General features: G+C 52.0%; 1 protein-coding gene across 2 annotated transcripts in view; it reads left to right on the top strand.

Annotated features, from left to right (window-relative positions):
- TRAK1 (trafficking kinesin protein 1) overlaps positions 1–19,243 on the top strand; it is a gene marked incomplete at its 5' end in the record, with an annotated part of 118,935 nt that extends 99,692 nt beyond the window's left edge. Inside the window, 3 exons of one of the 2 annotated variants that reach the window (XM_080817903.1) lie at positions 4,244–4,597; positions 13,508–13,610; positions 16,466–19,243. In XM_080817903.1, coding sequence (XP_080674029.1) covers positions 4,244–4,597; positions 13,508–13,610; positions 16,466–17,264 — 1,256 coding nt within the window. In that variant the 3' untranslated portion in view covers positions 17,265–19,243. The remainder of the gene's footprint in view (positions 1–4,243; positions 4,598–13,507; positions 13,611–16,465) is intronic. The other variant, XM_080817904.1, reaches the window with a different exon arrangement.
- Between the last annotated feature and the right edge of the window lie 2,853 nt (positions 19,244–22,096).

Genomic DNA, 22,096 nt, shown 5'->3' with positions numbered 1-22,096 from the left:
CAGTCTGGGTCTTCCCTCTGCATCTCCCTTCCCTATTTAAAGCATCCTGGTATCTGCTTGTAGGTGTCAGCCGAAGTAGCCGAGCTAGGTGTGTAAGGTCAGTACTCTTGCCCCTTCGTCTTACCCTAGGAGTTGAAGCAGGTGAAGAGCCGGCGAATTTCTCGGACTCCTTGACAGAGATCAGCATGACAAAGATGAGTCTGGCAGTACTTTTCCTCCCTGTATTTGTTTGCTCTTTCTTTGTGGATAATTAAAATCAAGAGGGTATTTCCCAGTAAATAAGTTCACATGTAATTAGTTGAAAGCATACACTTCTTAGCTAAGCTAGACATTGTCCAGCAGGTTAGGTCTAAACTTCCAAGGCCCGGGTACTCCAGTGACATAGATGGATTTGGTTTCCTTCTTCTTTGATCATATCACAGCTTTTAGTTAGAACAGTGAGATGTAGAAGGAAAGCAAACAGGGAAAGGCATGGTGACCATGACTGTGTTCCCTGCTGGTCGCATCCTTGTTTCATAGAGCTTCATCTTGGTGCCAGCTAGGAGCACAAAGCCTCCCCTTTCCCTGACCCCAGCCTCCTTCTCTTGTGGGTGGGAGGGAGCGGCTGGTCATGGGAAGTATCTCACAGTGCGGTGATTCTCCTGCTTTGTGCTTGACACATAAAGGAAGCTAGGCTTGCAGGGGTTGGAGGGGGGGACAGTGGGAGTAGGAAAGAGGCAGCCAAGGCTCTGAATAAGGTGCCGTTCATCTTTAATTTTTAATCCGTGCGCCATCTCATATCAAAGGCAGAACCTCAGGCAGTCAGGAGATTGGTCGGATTCCTACGTGGCGGTGCAGGCAGTGGCAGCGGGAGGGAGTGAGGTGCGAGCTATTTTGCCTGGGTCCTGGACTCGAGAAACCCTCTTGGGGCCTTAGAACCAGTTGGGAATGGAAACGATATGTGGGTCCCCCAGCCTGATGTAGCTCAGATAACAAGGCTGTGGGGGCTTTGGCCAATATTTACTTTTGTAGGATGGAAGACACCTGTATGAAGATTGAAAAAGCCAGTTGGGTGTGTTACTGCCCTGATTTCTGAGACGCACACCCGGGAGGCCCCCTCACTGCTGACCCAGAGAAGGTGTATATGGTTAAGAGGACAGACACTGGAGCCAGCATGGGTTTGAACCCCAGATTAGCCACATGCCGGCTGTGCAGCCTCTGGCAAGTTGCCTGACCACCCTGAGCTCCGTGTCCTTATCTGTAAAATGAGGACAACAGGGTTATGATGATCGAGTTACTAAGTGTAGGCTCTTGGAGGGGTGCCTGACACCGGGTTAATGCTCCGTAAAGGTTGGCTCTTCATGAGTAAGGGGTGCCCAAGGCGGGGGGTAAGAATCCAAGTACTATGCATCTTCCAGCATAATCTCTCCATTGTGATCTCAACTAAACTCCCTTGGCTCTGCGTGTTCAGGGAAGGCAGATAACCCCATGTACGTGTGTAGCATCTTGAACTCCAAACAATAACGTTTCTCTCTCGAGCCTGTGCCGGGAGTGGAGAGAGATGAAGGCTGTCTGCTGAACAGAGAGAGGATGGAGGCCCCTGGGTCTGGTGTCTGGGCCCAGACCTCAGTCTTCCCTGACTTCTTTCTTTCCCTGGGCACTGTAAACCTCTCAGCCCCCTTCAGAAGGGTGAGGACCTCTGGCGCTTCAGACATAGTTCCTCACTTCCCCGTGTCTGTCATCTCTCCCTTTCCTTCCCTCCCAAAAGTAGAGGTGATCTGGCCACACCATACTTAGGCATTTGCCATCATCCTCGTGAGACCAGCATGTGTGTCCCAAGCTGGTTGTCCCGGTGCCATGTTAAGACTTCTCCCCAGTGTGGTATTTTTGCCAGGAATGTGCCTGGGTATCTGGTGACCACATGAACAGGGGCCTCATTATGGATCATGAATGGGGGTCTCCAGGGGGTCTTGAGAAATCCCATCAGCTACAGTGTGTGTGCCTCCTGGCCGGCCTTGGACGGCCACCTAGAACATTTACTGCCCACCATGGATGCTTCTCAGTTGGTGTGGGTTCCTGGCCGGAGCACGGAGGTCCTTGCCTGTTTACAGACCTGTGAACTTGGGCTGGGGGGCAGGCAGGGTGAGCTTACTCAAGGGACCTGGACTGCAGGGCTGCCACTGCTCAGGGACTTGGGAAAATTCTCTAACTTGAGTGACCCTCAGTCCCCTCATTGGGTGGCTTCTGAGCTGGGAGTTGATGTAACACCAGCTGCTCAATCAGGGTAACATTAAAAGAGAAGCTGCTAAAAAAAAAAAAAAAAAGAAAAGCTGCTGTGGCCCCGGTGGCTTGAGCATGTCTGCCGAGCCCTGGCCACTTGCACCTGAGCTCCTCCAGGTTCTCCCGAGATCTGACACCAGAGGACCACAGCTCTAGGTCTGGGTGTCTCCGTCTCAGCCCTGCTGACATCCAGGGCTGGATCACTCGGGGGGTGGGGGACTGCCCTGGGCATTGTGGGACCCAGCATCTCTGTCCCTGCCCCTTCCCGTTCGATGCCATTAGTGCTCCCTCCTTCCCTACAGTGGTGACAACTGGAAAAATCTCCGTTCGTTTACCGAGTATGTGGGACAAGATCATCCCCTAGTTGAGAACCGCTGCTCTAGACGCGTCTCAGCAAGCAGTGAGAGGACAGTGTGGACGCTCTTTGTCGTGCTACCACGTTTCTTCTGCGTGTGGGGTATTTGCTATTTATATGCGGTAGCTTCAGGTGAAGGTTGGACTTGTGCCCACTTAAACCTGGTACAGACCTCCGAGTGGGTGTCTGGGGGTTCTCTAAACATATACTGGCAGCATGTGCAGCTTAAAGTGTGTGTGAACTTGCCCACTTACGAGATCCCTTCAAGACCCTTTGGCTGAGGCTCCTCCCTGGGAAGCTCCTTCCCGGCGGTGGGTTGGGGGCCGCATGCTCGCTGGGTGCACCAGAGGGTCGGGGGCTCCTGTGGAAGGGGTTGTCTGTATCTCGCTCACGTTCCTACACCGGCCCCCGACCCCAACACCTGCCATCCTTTCCTTCTCTCTTCTCTTGTCTCCTGAGCTGCCGGCTCCTGGCGCCCCGGCTTCCCTGTCTGACATGTCCCTGGGCAGCCTGCCCCACAGAGGACTCCCTTGGTAAACCAGCGGTAACTGGGAATCATTCATGTGGGAAGGCTCTTGCTTTCCCACGCCTGAGAACTGCTCTCAAAGCTAAGCATTTGTGTGGCTGACTAATTTATCGGTAAAATGGGGACAGACACCCGACCTCAAGGGCCATCATCCCCGGGCCACGCCAGGTGTAAGAAGTGTCCCAAAGGAAAAAAGGGTTGCTCTGACAAACGGGCTGGGCAGAATCCCAGGATGCAGCAACATACTGAAGGTTCTAAGATGTTCCTTAGTAAATCTGCTTCTCGACCCAGACTGTGAGGCATACTGGTACTTGGAACGCTTCTCTCTCTGAGCCGCCGTGACGCCCTCGAGGTGCTCAGGGACACGATCTGGTGTTATTACAGACCTTGCACGATGTCATCTGAGTCCCGGGATCTGGTGTCACTGAGGAGATCTGCTCCTCTGCTTCAGGCCTCTGTGTGGACTTCTGTGCTCGTCAATCACACCTGGCTAGCCCCATTCCGTCTCCCCAACCTGCAGCCTCTCGGGGTTGCTGCCAGAAGACAGAAACCCTAATAAGTAAAAGAGGCCATAGTCGTGTGCGTGACTCTCATTTCCTTTTGCTTGTGTCTTGTGCATCCCAGGGTCAGTTCCAAATTGTCTTACGCTGCCTGGGCTTGCGTCTTCCCTGTCCCTGGCCATGGGTACTTGGCACAGATTCGGTACCCAGACACCCCCTTTTTGTACTGGTCTCGCTTCTTTTTCCTCTGCTGGGGCTCCTACATGCATGTGGTGTTGGATCTGGGATTCGACCTCACTTGACTAAAATAGTCCCCAAATATCCTTGCCACACCAGAGAGTATTAGTTTCACTTTGTGAAAAAGATTCGCTTGGGATTCCTTGAATGGGTGCCCCTCCCAGGCGTGGTGGGGTATCAGCCCCTGTGGCACGGTGGCCGGGGCTGCTCTGCCAGCGTCCCTGCCAGAGTTCACCGGCCGGGCTCAGATCCTGCCAGGGGTCGGGTTCCACGCTCCGGGGGTGGTGCCCGCCATCTGCTCAGACGTCCGTCCTAACCCTCTCTCCTCCCTGTCCCCCCTTCCCTCTCTGCCCTTTCTCCTGCAAGGCTCTGCCACCCTTCACCACTGGCAGCAGTTGGCCCAGCCCCACCTGGGGGGCATCCTGGACCCCCGGCCCGGTGTGGTCACCAAGGGCTTCCGGACACTGGACGTTGACCTGGATGAAGTGTACTGCCTTAACGACTTTGAGGAAGATGACACAGGTGACCACATTTCCCTCCCGGGCCTAGCTACCTCCACGCCAGTTCAGCACCCAGAGACCTCAGGTGAGGGGTCCCGAGCACGCGAGACTGTCTCAGGCAGCAGAAGTTTCCCACGCCGGCCTCAGGCTTTCCCAGAGGAGATGCAGGAGCCGCCGGCGGCCGAGCAGAAGGAGGAGGAGGAGGAGGAGGAGGGGTCTGGTGAGGGCACCCCGATAAGTCCTGTGAACCTGGCATCTTCACCAGAGGCCGAGTTCTGGGCCATTCTCACCTCTGTCCCGAGCACCATCCGTAGTGGCTCTCTGTCTGTAGCTTCCGCTCGTCTGTGTGGGTGATGATCACAGCTTCCCATCGTGCGGTTCTGTTGTGTAACGCAGAGTCTGATGCCCCCGTAGTGTCTGATGTAACGAGTGGGTGTAGCTCCCTGCCCATCTGGGAGGTGCATGGCCCGGCAGGGCTCCTGACAGGGGAGCAGGAAAGGCTGCTAAAAAGAAGTGGATTGTTGGCCCCCCACCCCGTCCCGCCCGTCAGCTCCCCTGCTTCTGCTGTGGGTCTCTCCCCGATTCTGGGGGGCAAGTTCCCGAGTCCCGTGGTGATTTCCAAACTAAGCTGAGCAGAGTTGGGCATCTTAAGGGGAAATGAGTAGAGTGCCAGAGGAGAGAATCTGTTACCTATGAGGAGCATCAAAATAGGAAGAAGCCCGGAAAGTGTTCAGGATTTCAGACAACACTGGGATAAATCAGCCTTTTCCCCCATTTCTAACTTCAATGAAGGTATATGCATTTTCTCTCCAGCTTATGCATGTGTTCAAAGGGGATTTTTCCAAAGCATTTTAGCAATACTCCTTAACCCAACAAACCCAAGGAGAATGTCAGTAAGCTTTTCCAGAGAGAGGACCCCAGATGAACCCAGAGAAGAGTTCTAGCTGATCACCTGCCCCCTGCTACCTCATTATGGGATCATGAGTTTGCAGAATTATACCCTAGGTGACACTGAGATGAAATGGTTTGGGCTCAGGGTACCGGGACCACACGGGTCATGTGGTTACCATTTGCCCCAGACTTCCTGGGTGCCCCCTCCCCCTGCCCCACCCCAGCCACGGTGCTGAGAAGACAAGGAAGCTCTCTTGTGGAATCAGGGCAGAGACTCAGAAAAAGATGAATTCGTCCAATGCTGTCATCCCAATGGCATCTTGGAGTCACTAGACTTGAGGAGAGGACGTGCATCTTGGTGATTCATAACTTTGGTTCACAAAGGCCGCCCTCCTGCCGGGAAGGACAGGGCAGGAGAGAGCTGAGGTGCGTGGTGGTGCCTCCCTGCTAAGGGACTTTATTTGGGGCCAACTTTTCTTTTTTCTTTGACATAAACTTTAGAGATATCACCAAGTAAAAAGGATTGGTTTATCAAATAAGCTTACGGTTTATTGATTTATTTTTTACCAAATAAGATACCAGATTAAGCTTGCACGGGAATGAAAATGTGTTTTATTTAATATCTTCACCTTAAGGAAGGGAAACCAGCTGTGGTATCGTGACTTCCCTTTGTTCTCAGCACCACTGACCTTCTGGAAGGCAGACAGTGGTATGGGAAACACGGTGCCTGCGAGCGTTGTGACTGAAAGGATAGGAATCATGTCACGGGCGATGACCCCTCCCTGCAGTCCTACAGGTAGACCAGAAGGTGAACGCTCTATGCTTAAAGAAGCACCATTAGGTGTGTCTTCAAGAAATTATTCAGAAAGAAGAAAACTTACCCTCAAGTCAGCTAAGAACTTTCCTCAGAAATTAGAGGGAGAGACCAATTATGACATAAGTCCTGACCACTTTCCTTACATTAAACAAAGACATACTCATATTTATTGCTTCTTCCCTCCTTCCTCAAACCTGCAGCAAATTCATCCCAGCAGCTTTGAAGGGAGACACACCAATCTAGAGTTGGAATTTAGCCCCAGGTTAGAAGTATGTGATCAAAAAGAATTCTGTAGATTGCCAAAGGTAACTTAGGAAGGGCCTGATCATTTAGACAAGAGTTCTTTTGGGCTTGTTCTTGGTCAGACTTGTTAAAAGCTCAGCACAGAGGGTATCAGTGGTTTGGAACAGTGACATGGCTCTCTTTTTTCCTTGCTGGGAGTAAAAGGACTCTTTTGATTACTGGAAGGTAAGAAACTGTCACTCTAAATTGTAAATTACACCCATGCGACCCCTGAGTGGCACTATATACATAATCCTGGAGTCACAGGTAAATAGATAAGCTTCAGCAGGGAGGACTGGGCCATTGCCTCTCCTGGGATTTGTGTCTAGGCTGGTTTAGTCCCTGCCTTGGTCTACCTTTGATATGTTTAGGCTTTTCTGTTGCCAGACAGCACAGTCCCAGAAGCTGCCATCTGGGGATACTGTGTAGGGAGGAACTTTGAAGACAGAGGCTTAGCCTTTTTTCTTGCAACTGATTCTCTGGAAGGAAACTGGGGAGACTTATATATTAGGCACTTTTGTCTAGAACATACTAGCTCACAGAGAAAAAGCTCTGAGTACTGAAAAAAAAAAAAAAAACCCTACTAATATATTTTAATGTATCGTATCATCATTGGCTGATTTCTATAATCCCATGTCTTAAAAAGCACGATTTCTTTTTTTATATTTGTAAATAATTTAGATGATTAAAATGGATTATTTAAAACAATTTTTAGATTACAGTTTTACTTTTCAGTGATGTTTTATGTATTAACTCACATGGAAAGTGCAATTTATCAGGAATAGTCATTATCTCGTACTGTCCGTGTTCTGAATTTTAGGTATTTATGTGGAGGGAAGAGCCAGCATGTGGGAAAGGATTAAGATCAGAGTTTTGAAGTCCTACAGTTACATTGGTAGATGGTTGGTTGGACAGTGTAGTTGAATTATTTTGGACGCCAGCCAGGATCCTTCAAGGAAAGAAAGACGTAGGATTAGCACAACATAGAAGAAAGTGAAGGTCAGTTTATTTTCATAGTCCTACCCATGAAGGCCACTCAGGTGGGGGAGTACCTGAAAGGAGGCTCATAGCAATCACGGCTGCCTGTCTGGCAGCGGCCCCACAGTGGAGCTGTCTTCATTGGGGCAGATGTAAAAGTAAATGTTGAAGGCAAAAATCACATTTGGTCAAACAGTCCTTGAAAAATCCCCTGAAGCCGCAGCACATGGACCTGTTCTCCCCTCTCCCCCACCCTGCCCCAGCATAGCTGGCAAAGGCCAGGAATTAACTTCTGTAGTGACCTTGCTTGGTCCGTAGGTCCAGGTTCTGTTCAGGAGCAGCTACTGAGCGAGGCAAGAGAAGGAAGAGCTCGTGGAGGAAGGGAGCCAGAGCGCCAGTGGGGCCAGCGGAGTATTTCTCCAGCGCCTGGGCCGGCCACGAGTGGGTTGGAGCAGAGCCTCGCAACCGCGCCGTCTCTTTTCTGTCCCAGGACCCAAGCGGGGCCCGATGGGTGTGGAAGGCAAGCCGGGTCCCTCCGATTCCCAGACCCTCAGGTGTGGGAAAGGTTCGTGTTTGTCTCCACGGAGAGAGTGGACCACGCGTTCCCACTCTGATGGGAAGACGTTCCAACCCAGCCCTCGTTCTGGAGTGGTTACAAGAGTTGGGTCCTTGTGCACCTGTGTTAGGCGATGCTAAGGAAGGCCCCGTGCTCTTGCCTCGGGATATCTATAAAACTAGAGCAGGAAACAGGCCCACTGCGACCTGGAAGTAGGAAGATGAATGAAGAGAGGTCGTTGACTCCTCCCAGACCAACAGCTGGAGTCAGCCCCGCTTACAGTGTCCTGAACAAGCTTGCTCTTCGCGAGCGCTCTCTCGATGGCAGCGTCGCCTCTGAAGACCACAGGAGGGCGCCCCCGTGCTCCAGGAGCACCCCCCATGGACCGCAGAGGACTGTGCGCAGGCGGACACTGCGCGGAGGAGAGAGCGCTGCAGTGGGCGTCGGCGGCGGGATGAGCGGTCCAGCAGCACCGCCAAGAGGCGGGTGGGGGAAGCGCACTCCTGGACTGGCTTGGATGGGTCTCCGGCAGAGGTGGGTCTCCGGTGCAGCTTGGCCAGACCAGCTCCCCACGCTGGTGGACGTCTGCCACAGGAGGGACAAGAGGACAGGGTGTAGGGTCCAGCTTTGTTGGCAGCCAGAGGATCCAAAGAGACTTTTGCATTTTGTCCCTTTGACATTTTAACCACCTTAAAAAAAAAAATCTTTCTTCAGAACATATTTCAGGGGCCACTTGTGGGGAATTTCTGTCCCTCTCTGCATGACACTGTTAGAGTGTTCATCTGTTAAATCACATTCTTCTTAGATGAAACAGGGAGTAGACAGCTTGGCACAGTGGGCAAAATTGACTTTTAATTGTTTTAATTTTGTAGGAACCCAAAATAAGTTGTATGGAAACCAGAAGAAGAACTTGTGTAGTTCACCAATCTGTGATAGAATCCTCCCAGGGCCTGCAGGCCCAGGTCTGCATCAGGGGCTCGGGGGGCCCGGCTGAGCTGTAGGAGCAGAGAGAGCCATGTTGAAGAAATGCTCAAGAGGCAGAGAAAGAGAGTAAGCAGGTCCATGTTAAGCCTGGAACTAAGGGCTTAAGAAATGTTGCACTTCTGCAACATTGTTTGGCTTAAAATCACTTTTATCTTCTTTTTGTTTTTTTAAAGGGTGAAAACGACAATGCTGTATTTAGAAACTTTTGGCTTCCATCCCCCAGAGGAAAACTCTTATTAGAGCCACATGAAGCCCAGACGCAATATTGATATTAATGATGAGGCATAGGGTACACAAAAGCATTATGAAGCTTTTCTCAGGTGCACTCATCATGGAACTTTTTTTTTCCCCCATAAAAATTCATGGGCAGAGTTATATAAAGAAGTGACAGGAAAAGTCTTTAAAGCATTTTCCTGTGTCCTGACATTTTAGTCTTTTAGGAAGAATTCAGAAGCCTTGCTTTTGCTTTTTTTAAGAAATGGGAAAGTAACTGACAGGCAAAGACATATCCTCCCCCCTCCAGTATGATTACTCTTTGAACAAAAAGTAACAAAGTTGTTAGAAGCTAGTCAAAAGGTCAAGACAAAAGGTATGGATGCTCTTAGTTCAAGCCACAACCTTAAACTGGTTGGACAGTGGCTTCTCTTTTCAGTGGGTTTGGTTTGGCTTGGATGGAAAAGGCCAGCCCGTGGGTACCACTGTTGATGTGGTGGAAGCTTCTGGAACCCTAGGGGGCGGGGTGGGGGGGGAAGAGAGAGAAGATGTGCGTGTGTGTGTGTGTGTGTGTGTGTGTGTTGGCTAATGACTTCATAGAAATTGCAAAGCAGATCTAAATCATGTGACCTCAGCTTCACCCTAGGTGTTTAAGTTAAAAGGAAATTGTCAGGCATTTTGTTCATTTTACACAGGTTTGGCCGCTTCCCATGAAAAGGGGAAAGAAACAATGGAAAACGTTCAGTGCATCACAAAGACAGTCCTCTTTTTCCAAGATTTCGAGAGGCGTTTGTAATTTTGATTTTTAAGTTTATGTTAGCAAAAACATAGCCTGGGGGTGTGGTGTGGCCAGGTTTCTCCGTCCTCAGAGAGCCCCTTTGAAGCAGCCTCACATGGCTGTGTATTTTGCAACTCTGCTAGAAATCTCCAGGTGCAGGCATACTCTTTGGCATCTGTGTGGGCTCATATAAGGGCTCTTTCAAGGACTATGTGCCATGCTGGCCTTTAGTGGGGTGAGTTTCTGTTCTCCCCTTCCCTGTGGATGGGGGATGGAAAGCACCATTGGGATTGACTGAGATGCATGAGTTGGTGTATCCAAATCACATCATATGGATGGGAGAGGCTGGTAGTCTCGGTTGGGCTTCAGGTCCTCACCAGAGCAACCCCACCTTTATGCTCCTTTTCTCTCCTCACAATTAGAGCAAGGGGCCCTGCAGTCATCCAGATTTGCATAGCACACTTGCAGATAACCCCCAGTATAGTCTCAGGGCCATCCAGGGAGGCAGCCCCAGCTCTCTGGAGACTATGGGCCCCGTCAGGGCACCCCCGTGACTGGCTGCAGCAGCAGGATCCCAGGCACCCAGTTTCCAATCAGTACTGAGCACCCTGCGCCCCCCAGAGGAGCACAGCCCATCAGAACCATTTACCAAGTGCACCTGCCCCAGGCAGAACATGCACAGGGTCTGCTCAGAGAGCAAGCGAGCAGGGTGACCCTTGTCCTTCAAAAGCCTTCCTATGCCCAGCCTGCAGCTAGCTGAAGGGCTGTACCTGTGTGTGCTGTGTTCAGAAAAAAACCAAAAAACAAAAAAACGACTGCATGCTAGGCACCTGTATATAGTTCACCAACACAGAAGATCTTGAATAATCAAGGATTAACTAAGTTTATAGGTTCTTGTTGATAGATTTGGATTTTGTACCAGTGTCAGAACCTGGTGGGAAAGGAACAGACAAAAATAATGTAGGATTAAAAAATAATATTTAAAAAATTTTTTTTATAAATACGTAGGATTAGGGAATGCTTGATGGAAGCCCCTTCCAGTGTGACTACTCTAACCCGTTTAATACTCTCTGCTTACAACACCACGGGGCCCCGTAGTCCAGACCAAGAAAAAAGGATGGAAATAGGAAGCCGGAGCATTAAATCCAAGAAACCCCGTTCCTCGGAGGCCCCGAGTGGGCAGCAGGAGGTGAACACCCAGCATGTAAAGCAGGGCTTTGGTGCACTCTGGGGACGGGGCACTGGAGCAGGGAGCCCTCACCCCGAGCCTCCTGTCCCTGCCGAGAAGGCATCTGGTGCATCTTGCTTGGAGAAATCTCTCTCTCCTGCAGGCAGGGTGTTAGGAATTAGCCTGCAGGTGCTGGGTGGTGAGCACAAGGGGCCTCGGGCGACTCACTATCTCTGTGTTGTGTTCCAAGGAAGGGAAACGCCGCAGCAGCCCGTCGGGCAGTGGTGACTTGCGGAGAGCTGGCGGGGCCAGGCGTCCCAGTGGTATTGCGGAGGGGCCGAACCTCTGGCTTGGCGCTCTTGATTCCTGTTGATTTTCCTCTCCGTGGCTTCCGGGGAATGATGACTTCTGAATTTTAGCAGCCTTTTCCTATCCCCAAAACCCATTTGCGTCCGATGGGTTTTGCTTCTGCTAATGCAACCGTGTCCTGAAAATGTCCATCTTGCGCTACCTGTTGCAATCCAAGATCCCATGGGTGATGGGGTGGAGGAGGAGGGGGCCTTTGGTACCTTTTGATTGGATATTCTGGCCACGTGTTTAAAGGGGGTACACTCCTACTTTTAAATCAGCCTCGCTTTTGACTTACTTGTAAGGTTCTCTCTTTCCACTGTTCTTAGTTACCTCTCTTTACTGCATTTTTCTTTCCTCCCTCCCTCCCAAATAACCCCTCACGCCGGTTATTTGGGACGCTTCTCTCAGGCTTTCTGTTGCTTTTGTTGCTAGACCTTATTGCAGTTAGAGAATCGTGATTGTTCGGTTGCCTTTTCTTCATAGCTTATTCCATTTTTGTTTTGTTTGCAACGGTTTTCCAGTTGCCTGAGTTCCTAAGCCATCCCATTTGTTGGTTGAGAAACAAAGATTCATAAACCTGTTTCCATGTGTGTTTTCCCCCTTCCTGCTCTGCCTGGCACTCTGTGTGGCTGCGAGTTTACTCTGGTGGCTGGGGTGCTGGCTGCCACCCAGGGACCACGGGCACCTGCCCGGACCCAGCAAGATGGGCTGGACTAGAACAATAGGGGCAAAGCAGCCTTACGCTGCACCTCTACTCACTGCCACCATTTTTGTGCTCTGGCTTTGTCCTGCCTGCCTTCAGTTTGCCCGTCTCCAACATTTTTTGTTTCATCTGGTTCTGGGTTTTTTTGTTTTTGTTTTTGTTTTTTAAAGACACAGTTGGCTGTGTGTGGATCTGTAGGTTTAGAGCACCGATCTCTTCTGTTTTGTTTTCCATTTCCTTTTTGTCAAATCCAAGAGAAAAGTGGCCATAACGAGCTAGAAGATTCTCATTCACAGCTTCCTGAATCTTCAGAGTGCTCATGGCATCTGAGAACCAAATGCGTTTCCCCCCAAGAGGTCTCTGGGGGCTGAGCTGCTGCAGGGGCGGCGGGCTGGGCGGGCGGGGGGGTGTGTGTCCCAGTACCTCACTGTGCATGCTGTTCAGAGCAGCATCTCCCCTCCTTTTCCTTTTTTTTTTTTTTTTTTTTTTTGCATTTGAGTTATGAATGAGGGTGACCTCTACAATCATGATGTCTCCCGTAGACTGTCACTCATCACTTCACCATTCGCCAGCTTCCTGACGCACGGTCCTAACACTTCTGTGATTTACTTTGCTCCCAATCCTAGTCTTCAGCTGCCTGAACAACAGCGCTTTAGAGCTTTAAAAGGAAATAACTTGAGGACAGCTGGTGGCTGTCTCACTTTCATTAGAAATCAGACATCCTGGAGAGGCCGGGACAGTGGCCTGCAGGACAGGGGCTGCACGCACTAGAGTGCATCAGACCACCCCCAATCCTAGGGCTGAAGACAGCCGCAGGCTTTGGGAGTCTTACCACCGTGTTGCTGAGGCAGCTGAGGCCCCATCTCCCCCCACCCCTGCCCACCACCGATACACAGTAGTGGAGCCAGCTTCCCTAAGCCCCTTTCCGTGTAATCTGGAAAGGGAGCCGTGCGAGCCTTGCCCTGTTTCCAGGTGGCAAGGCCCTTCCCTGCCCCGCACCTCTCCCATCTCCTTGGCAGAACTTGGCACCTGTTTGCCAGTGAAAAGAAGTGTGAAGCCCCACGAGAAGGAAGCCGATTCTGACCCCTGAGGAGGGAAACCAAATTACCCCCCGCCCCACAGGCTCATTAGTTCCTCAAACTGGATCCACTACTGGCCAGAGAACACCGATGGGGAACCCTGTCTGGACTGGGTCGGAAGCGGGAACTGGTTGCGCTGCACACCAGTGCTCCAGACTGGATTCTGGATTCTGCGATCCAGAACGTTGGCATTACACCTTCCTTGCCCAGATCCAGTTCACAAGGTAGCTCATCGCTTCTTCCGCCGCTGCGAGCCATGCTAGAATTTGACTGTTCTCGTGGGTTTGTGTGGATTCGAGGAATATGTTCTGTTCCCTCCCCACCCCGTAGCTCACCATCCTGGGAAGTGCATGTCACAGACCAACTCCACCTTCACCTTCACCACCTGCCGCATCCTGCACCCCTCAGACGAGCTCACACGGGTCACGCCAAGGTAAGGGACCCCGGCCCCAGGGTGGGGGAAGGGTGCGGTGAGGTTGGGGCTCTTGACGCAAGACTCGAGGTCAAGGAAGGTCGAGTAGAGGCTCCACTGAGGCATCCCGTAGTGCGTGCTGTCACCAGTGTGGGGTCCCATCTTTCCTCTTGACTTGAGGCCCCTGTTAGATTCAGATCCCCCACAGAGACAGACCTAGACCCACCTACAGTTGTCTTTTTCACGGGCCACAGATTCTTAGGGCTGGTCTTAACTGGCCAAAGCTGATGCTACCAGAGGCGTAAGGCCCAGGTTGCTGGCATTTTGTCCCCAAGTTTGTCGGTAGAGCATGAATGTCCTTCACGGAATGGAGTTACTGAGCCCGGTGGAAGCCCCCGGTGCCTCTGGACTAGACCGAGGGAGCCATGCACCGTAGCCACATGGTAATGACTGAAACGGTAAAACCCAAAGACCGCACACTGTGTACCCAGCTTGGGCCATTTCCCTCTGGAGCCTTAAAGAGGTGGTAGAGGTTGGTGCCATCTGGCAAGAGGACCTGGATGGCATGGGGTGGTCCGCTTGGCTTCCAGTGAAAAGGCAAGCCACCACCCCCCCAGGCGTCTTCTGTGTGGCGCAGGTGAGCGAGATGCCTGGGTGCATGGCAGGTAACGCAGAGAGGGAGGGAGGCGAGCCGGGCCCCCTCGCTCGGAGGGAGCAGCTGCCCCAGGGAGCACCTTAAACTATGAATAATTCTCCGCAGGTCATGTGAGGAGGACACCGAAGCGGCCCTGTGCCCCGTTGAGCTGAGAGGAGATGTAGGGCAGAGAGTGAGCCCACGGGCGAGGCAGGGGGTGAGCACACCGCCAGCGCTGCCTGCCTGGCGGGGCCTCCTGGAAGGAGCTGTGTGTGCACGTGTGGCCGCCACTAACCCAGGACTTAGGCGTGGCTGTGTCTCTGTGGTTGTGCCTGGCTAACGGGGCCTTGACAGTGGATACCCCTAACCCCTCCCCAGATGCTCAGTTGAGCCCAGTGCCAGCACTAATATGGGCCTAACCTGAGTTCTCGGCGGAAAGGGAATCCAAATGTTAGCTTGTCTTCTCTGTCTCCCTGCCTGCCTCTGGAGAAGCCAGCATTCCGACCCCCCCAGGGCTCTGTGTTGGAAGAGCTCTTTGTTTTCACCGTGCACTAAAGCTTCTCCTGGGAGAGATCAGTGCCCGGTGCTCTCCTGCCTGAAGCCGTAGGACTCCACCCAGCACACCTGTCCCCATCTCTTATCAGGGACGGGAAAGGCCTGGGCAGTCAGTAGCTAGAGAAGGCTTTTTGCCTGAGTGTGAAAGAGCTTGACCCCACATCACAGATCTCCCCAGAATGGCCCCGTCAACAAGATTTTGAGTCCAGAGTGTTTGGCCTTACTGCTTGTAGACTGGTTTTGTTAGATCCCACCTGTGCCGTTTGAGGAATCCACCTTTTAACCTTAGGACTCTGCTGTGGCTTCTAATCTCGTGTTTCTCTGAGTGCTCCTGACCCTCCAGCAGCCCCACTGAGCTTGTGTGAGGTGGGTCTGTTCTGGGCTTCTCGCCCTGTGCTGACCAGCCAGTGGTAAGCAGCCAAAAGGATGCCTTAGCTCGAACTTGGCTTGTGAACCTTCCTTCCCACAGCAGGAGGCCCCTTCCTGCCCATTCCCCTGGCTCCGGGCTTGCCCAAGGTATCTGGCCCTCCCCTCACCAGGCTGGGGACAGACGGTCCCCCAGCTCCTGGGGCCCACCCAGCTGGCTGCTCCAGGGGGCACCTACAGCCCCTGCCATGTCCTTGGGTGGGTAGCAGGACAGGGCTCACAACACTAAAGAGAGGGGTGTGCTGCTTTGCCCTTGCCTGTTCATCCAGCAACTGTGAATGGCCTCTGTGCCTGAGTGGCCTCCCAGCCCCATCCCTGTACCAGCTGTTAAGAGAGGGCCTTTCCTCCGTTTTAAGCAGACAGCAGTGCCTTTCCCCCTACAGCACTTTACGCTATTCTTTCCTAACTCCTGTTACTGCGGGACCCCAGCTTCTGGAACATCCTGGGTCCTCAGCCGCCATAGCAGGGGTGGATGAAGAAATCTTTGGAAAGAAGGCTTTCCTTTGACGCAGGCTTTATATATGCTATGAGCCTTTTCTAGATCCTTCCACAGATGTAGGCCTGATGTTATCTGACATGGCTGCCACTGACCCCACATCTCCACCCCGAGGTGAACTAAGCAACCACGGGAGGAGGACAAAGGGGCACAGAGGGAAGAGCCTACAGTGGGGGTCAGGAGGCAGGGGTCCGCTGCTGGTGTGATGCACACCCTCAGCCTCCATCTCCCCATCACTCAGGGGCCCTCCACCTGGATGTCCCACCTGCTGGGGCCATTCCCAAGATGAGCTCTCGGATCCCAGAACCCTGGTTAACTTCTGGCCTCAGGGAAGTAGTCGTTAGGAAGGAATGCTGAAATTTGATTACATTTGGTAGGGAAAGGAAGCCTCTCTGCTGAGGGGCTCCCCCCACCCCCATCCTTGAAGCCTGAGCCCTCAGACTTGGGCTCAAATCCTGGGTCTTCCACTTAATAGCTGAGTGTGACATTGACTAGCCCCCTAACCTCTGAGTCTGACTTTCCTCACCTGCAAAGGGGATAGTTAGCCCCCCTTCCGGGGCTGAGACAAGGGAATCATTTCCATGCCCCCTGCAAGGGAACCCAGAGCCCTCTTGCGTAGGAGGGAGGAACAGACAGGGAAAGAGGTATCTGGGGAGCCTGGGTTGGGGGACTCCTCCCTGTGCCCCTGCAGGAGACTGGCTACAAGCTGTTCCCAGGGGCTTATGGGCATTTCCTGATGAATGACCTTTTGTCTTTTCTTATCAGCCTTAACTCGGCTCCAACTCCAGCTTGTGGCAGCGCCAGCCACTTGAAGTCCACGCCCGTGGCCACCCCATGCACTCCACGGAGACTGAGCCTGGCCGAGTCCTTCACTAACATCCGTGAGTCCACGACCACCATGAGCACGTCTCTGGGGCTGGTGTGGCTGCTGAAGGAGCGGGGCATTTCTGCGGCCGTGTACGATCCTCAGAGCTGGGACAGGGCCGGCCGGGGCTCCCTCCTGCACTCCTACACCCCCAGGATGGCCGTGATCCCCTCCACCCCACCCAACTCGCCTATGCAGACGCCCACGTCCTCCCCGCCCTCCTTCGAGTTCAAGTGCACGAGCCCTCCCTATGACAACTTCCTGGCCTCCAAGCCGGCCAGCTCCATCCTGCGGGAAGTAAGGGAAAAGAAGAACGTCCGGAGCAGCGAGAGCCAGACAGACGTGTCTGTCTCCAACCTCAACCTCGTGGACAAAGTCAGGAGGTTTGGCGTGGCCAAAGTGGTGAACTCAGGGCGAGCCCACGTCCCCACCTTGACTGAGGATCAGGGACCTCTCCTCTGTGGGCCTCCGGGCCCCGCCCAGGCCCTCGTCCCCGGCGGCCTGGTCCCTGAGGGTCTGCCCCTCGGATGCCCCACCGTCACCAGTGCCATGGGTGGGCTGCAGCTCAACAGCGGCATCCGGAGGAACCGCAGCTTCCCCACCATGGTGGGGTCCAGCATGCAGATGAAAGCCCCTGTGACTCTCACCTCGGGCATCTTGATGGGTGCTAAGCTCCCCAAACAAACTAGCTTACGGTGAGGAGGGGAGGGGGGCCCTTCCCCTGGAGGTGACCAGGCTCGCTCCTGCCTCCCTCTCCTCCCCCACTCTGCACTGCGCACTCTCCCTCTTTCCTCCTCCGTCCCTCCCCTCTGAGCTAGACAAATCAACCTCGTGCCTATTGGGGGAAGAGTGGAGACTTTGTAAAGTGTGTACATAGGACTTGCAGACCTTATATCCACCTGCCCTTTCTCCCGATCCCGCGGGAGGGGCCCCCAGCACCATCCCTGCTCTCACTGGGACTTCGCCTGTGCTAGCCCGAGGCAAAGGGCAGCCGGGTGTCCTGTTCTCCTCCTCTCCTTCGAGAAGCACTGAAACTCCCAAGTGCGTTCTTATCCCATGGATAGGAAACCCGTGAATATGTGGCTGGCTTCCAGTGCCACACATTGCGAGCTGGCACGCGGCCCATGTCGCTGGGCGCCTCGCCTCCCACACCCTGGGGGAGCCGCCGAGCCTCCGTCGGCGGCCACACGCAGCTGATGTAGCTTCCGGGATGGCAGGGCTGTTCTTCCTCTTCCGGGTGGCCCAGCTTCCTCAAGACCTTCACTCCGCTTCAATGGAGAGTCGCTTCTTTTTTGAGGTGTGACTTTTTCTTTCCATGCCTTCAACCTGAGTCATCCTTCAGTGTCCTTCAATGTCCTGTCCTCAGTCCTCAGGCCAGATGTCAGACCTGAAAGAATGTATTGACACTCCCGCTGTGTTCTGTGTGAGGTCTTATTTTTTCCATTTTTTTATATGCAGGGAAGTAATGGTACTAGATGGAAAGTCGCAGTCTCTCTCTGTGGCTCTGGGACACGGAAATATGTTTCATGCACACCCAGTCACTCGTGAGATAGCAGTGGAGTTTGGGGACCCAGGATCACAACCAGATTAAGACCAGACCCAGGACAAATTTCACAATAGGGTGAAAAGGAAAGGGGGCAGGGGAAAAGGCGTGGATGGAAGGTGTCCACGGGAAAAATAAAAAGAACCACCCCCAAAGGTAATACCAAACTGGTTCACAAGGGCGATGAGGCAGTCCTCGCTGTAACATCGGAGGCTGGTCCATGTGCTTCCATGTACGTGGTTTTTACGCACACAGTTGATGCCCGCACACCTTGCCCTCGTGTTTCAGGACAGAATGGTCACAACACGATCTTTTCTCCTGCCACCTGCCCCACCAAAGCCGTGGTCTCTGTGTGCCACTATTTATCCCTAGGAACAGATAGAGGTGCTGGTGGGAAGAACCAGAAATGAACAGAGGGGAGCCTGATCCTGTTGCCGTCACTGACCAAGTTCTGAACTTTTATTTATTATGTGTGTGTGCTGTCCTCTCCAGTTCTGGTCACAGTGTGTCTGTGGCCTTCCACTCCGAGCAGGTAACTTATTTATTCTCACCTGAGGGCTGTACTGCCCAGCACAGTGCTCCTTGGTCCTTTGTTCCAGGCATTTGTGGAAGGGTGACATCATATGCAGATGAAATTGTCATGTTGCCATTCCCTGTTCCCCGAGCCCCTCTCACCTTGGCAAAAATGTGTCCAATTGAGTGTACGCCCACCGAAGACTTTGAGAACATCTCAAAGGAGCAAGCTCCAGTCCCACCCTTCTAGATTACTTATTCTCAGAACTCAAGGTGGGGGGCTGGTTCATTATTTTCAGCTCCCCTCGTGGTTGTATGCGTGCACTCACTGCAAAGAAATTCTTTGTATTGGAATGTATTTTAAAGCAGTAGGTAGAATAACAAAGGAATATGAAAACCACGAACTAAACGGACCACTTCATGTATTCAGAGAGAGCCACCCATCACCACAAAGGAAACCAGTGTAAAAATCAGCAATTCGGAGGTTGCAGTATTTAGTATAGTTAATGATCAACCTTTTGCAACCACTACCAACAGAGTGTGTTGTCATGCATCAAAACAACAACAACAACAAATTTTATTCTCTAATATCAATAAAATAAGTTCAAGTGATGGAAACCACACTGGGATTCTGGCTTGTGTTTCATTTTTTGTCTTTTCCATTTATGTGAGACGTAAAGCTATTCAGCTCTTCTAGAAGATTAAATGGAAGCCATCTACATTCCATGCTGTTCCGACCACCCCTTTCCACACGGTGCCGTCCCTTAGACACCTGTCCAGTTGGAACCTGGAGATCTTCCCTACCTTTCAGGGATGCACACCGTTCCACTGTGTACTCGTACCCACGGTGGATACAGTCACACTCTGGGGCCCCAGTACCCTATGGCGACACACGGAGTTCCGTCTGGCCTTTTCTATCACAGCACTACAACGAAAAAAAATTTGCATGTATGTAATCTTCCACATATGTGAGCACATCTGTGTGATAAATTCCTAGATTGATTTTACCAAATTGCCCTCTACAGAGTTGTGTTAAAAAACTTACGCGGGGGCAGAAGGCGCCTGGATGGTGCAGTCAGGTAAGCATCTGACTCTTGATTTCAGCTCAGGTCGTGACCTCAGGGTCATAGGATTGAGCCCCACATTGGGCTCCGTGGTCACTGCAGAGTCTGCTTAGGATTCTCTCTCCCTCTCCCTCTGCCCCTCCTTCCTGCTGCTCTGAAATAAAAAGCTTTAATTTTTTTTTTTTTTTAAACCAAGGGCAGTGGAGGGTCATCAGAGAATTGAGAGAAAAAGGATCAAACTTACCCTGCCACCTCTGTCTGTGGACTTATGCAGGCAAACAGCAGGGGGTGGAGGCAGCATGCATTTCAAACCAGGCACTGCCATTCTGTCCTGGTGTGACCTTGGGGGAGCCACGTATTGTCTTTGGGGCCTCTTTTCGTAACCTGCAAGATGTGAACAGTAAAATTCTTTGGGGTTAATCCGTTGAGTCAGCTTGCCTTGACTCTCTACTGTGTGCCGGGCACTGTTCCAGGTTGTGGGGATCGGAGTCGCTTCTACTCTTACGGAGTGTATAATCTTATTAGTGGGAGAAAGAGGGCACCGAACATGGCTTAAGGAGGCCGTGCAGAGAATTCTAGTGGGGTGTTGTGAGGGAGTGGGTGGCAGTCAGGGAAGGCCTCTCCAGGGGGGTGGCACTTGAGTTAACCATGTGAAATCTGGCACAAGACCACACGGGTAGAGAGCAGCCCGTGCAAAGGCACAAAGGCCAGAAATGCATTTGGTGTGTTTGAGGAGCAGAAAGAAGACCCACCTGCTGGCAGAGAAGGGGAACCCCGTGGTGACCGGGAAGCCAGGATGCTCACCCAGTGGTCCCTCTGATCCCCATGCTTCCCAGCCACTCTGCAGGGAACAAGGCACATGATTATTTCTGGCCTGGAGGCTGTGAGCAGAGAGAGATCCGTGCCCGACTCCCCACGCCCCTCCCTTCCCCTGAAGGGCAGGGGGAAAGGCGGGGGGACTGGTTGGTGCAGCCTCCTTCACCCTGAGTTGCCCAGGACCACATGGGCCAGACTCTGTGCCAACCCGCATTTTGCACATGATCTGAAGGAGAAACAAACTTGTTAAGCCAGTGAGATGCTTGGGCCGTGCATCAGAATCCAGTGTAGGGCCCAGGCATCTTCTGCATTTTCCCCCGACCTCCTGGGGATTCTGGGGCTAAAGTTTGAGAACCACTGTGCTGGGTCAGGCAGTGCTGGGGGTGGGATTCTTGCTATGTGAGGGAGGATTTTCCCTCCACAGTTTCTTCTGGCCCTGGGGTAGAGGGTGGGTGGGTGGGTGGGAGGGCTTGAGAAGGCCAGACAGCTGCAGTCCATCTTGCTTGAAGGGGAAAAGCAGAGTGAGGGGTTTATCTGCCCAACTGGGACAGGGAAGGCTTTGAGACAAGGTGACCCTGGATCTGGGCTTCAAAGATGGGCAGGATTTGCTGGGTGCGGGAGTGGGGAACGAAGGATGGCATTTCAAGCAGAGAGTAAAGATGTAGAGGAGGAATGGGAAAAGGATCCTAGCATAATGCATTCTTCTAGGCCCTTCCTTACAGTAGCATGGTAACTGATAGAAAAAGGGCAATAGAGTTAGGAAAACCACCATTTTGCAACCATAGACTAACTCATCTTGACAGCAATGGACACCAGAACCACTGGGTTGGGTGAGAGTGTGTTAAGTAGCATGCTAGTTACACACATTTCCTCCGATAGAATGTTTACTATTTTACAAAGGGGGTAAATACCTTTGGAGTGGAGAAACCAGTCATGGTCATGCACCACTTCTAACAAGTCATTAAACTTAACATTACCCAAATGAGACAAACTGGCCTCAGTTCCTCCTGATGTGATGTACTGGGAAGGACACATCCCTTCTGTGCTACTCTGCCAAAATCGCAAAACCTGAGTCATGAGGCTGAGAAACTGACTAGCCCCAGTGGAGGACATTCTATAAAACAAGGTACCTGTTCCCTTGAAAAATGTTGATGTTGTGAAAGAAAGATCCAGGTCCTATAGCTGAATAAAGGAGAATAAAGAGACAACTAAGGGAATTCATGGTTCTGAACTGAAAAACAGGCTCTAAAAGAAGCTGGGATGATCAGAGAAATTTGAATATTGAACACATTTAAAAATGCTGTGTCCATGTTAAATTTCATTGAATTCAGTTGTACAGTCACTATGTAAAAGCTTGTCCTATTTCTTAGGAGATACTAGCTAAAGAATTAAGATAGAGGGGCTTGAAGTCTGCAAGTCATTTTTGGAGGTTTCCAGCTGGCTAAGGTTGGTAGAACATGCAACTCTTGATCTCAGGGTTGTGTGTTTGAGCCCCAGGTTGGGTGTAGAGCTTAACTCAAAAAAAGGATTTGGGGTAACTGGGTGGCTCAGGTAGTTAAATGTCTGACTCTTGGTTTTAGCTCAGGTCATGATCT

The sequence above is a fragment of the Martes martes genome (genome assembly GCF_963455335.1).
Source record: "Martes martes genome assembly, chromosome: 1".
NCBI classification, from domain to species: Eukaryota; Metazoa; Chordata; class Mammalia; order Carnivora; family Mustelidae; genus Martes; species Martes martes.
The sequence above is the reverse complement of the archived record's forward strand: the minus strand, read 5'-3'. Positions and strand labels throughout refer to the sequence as shown.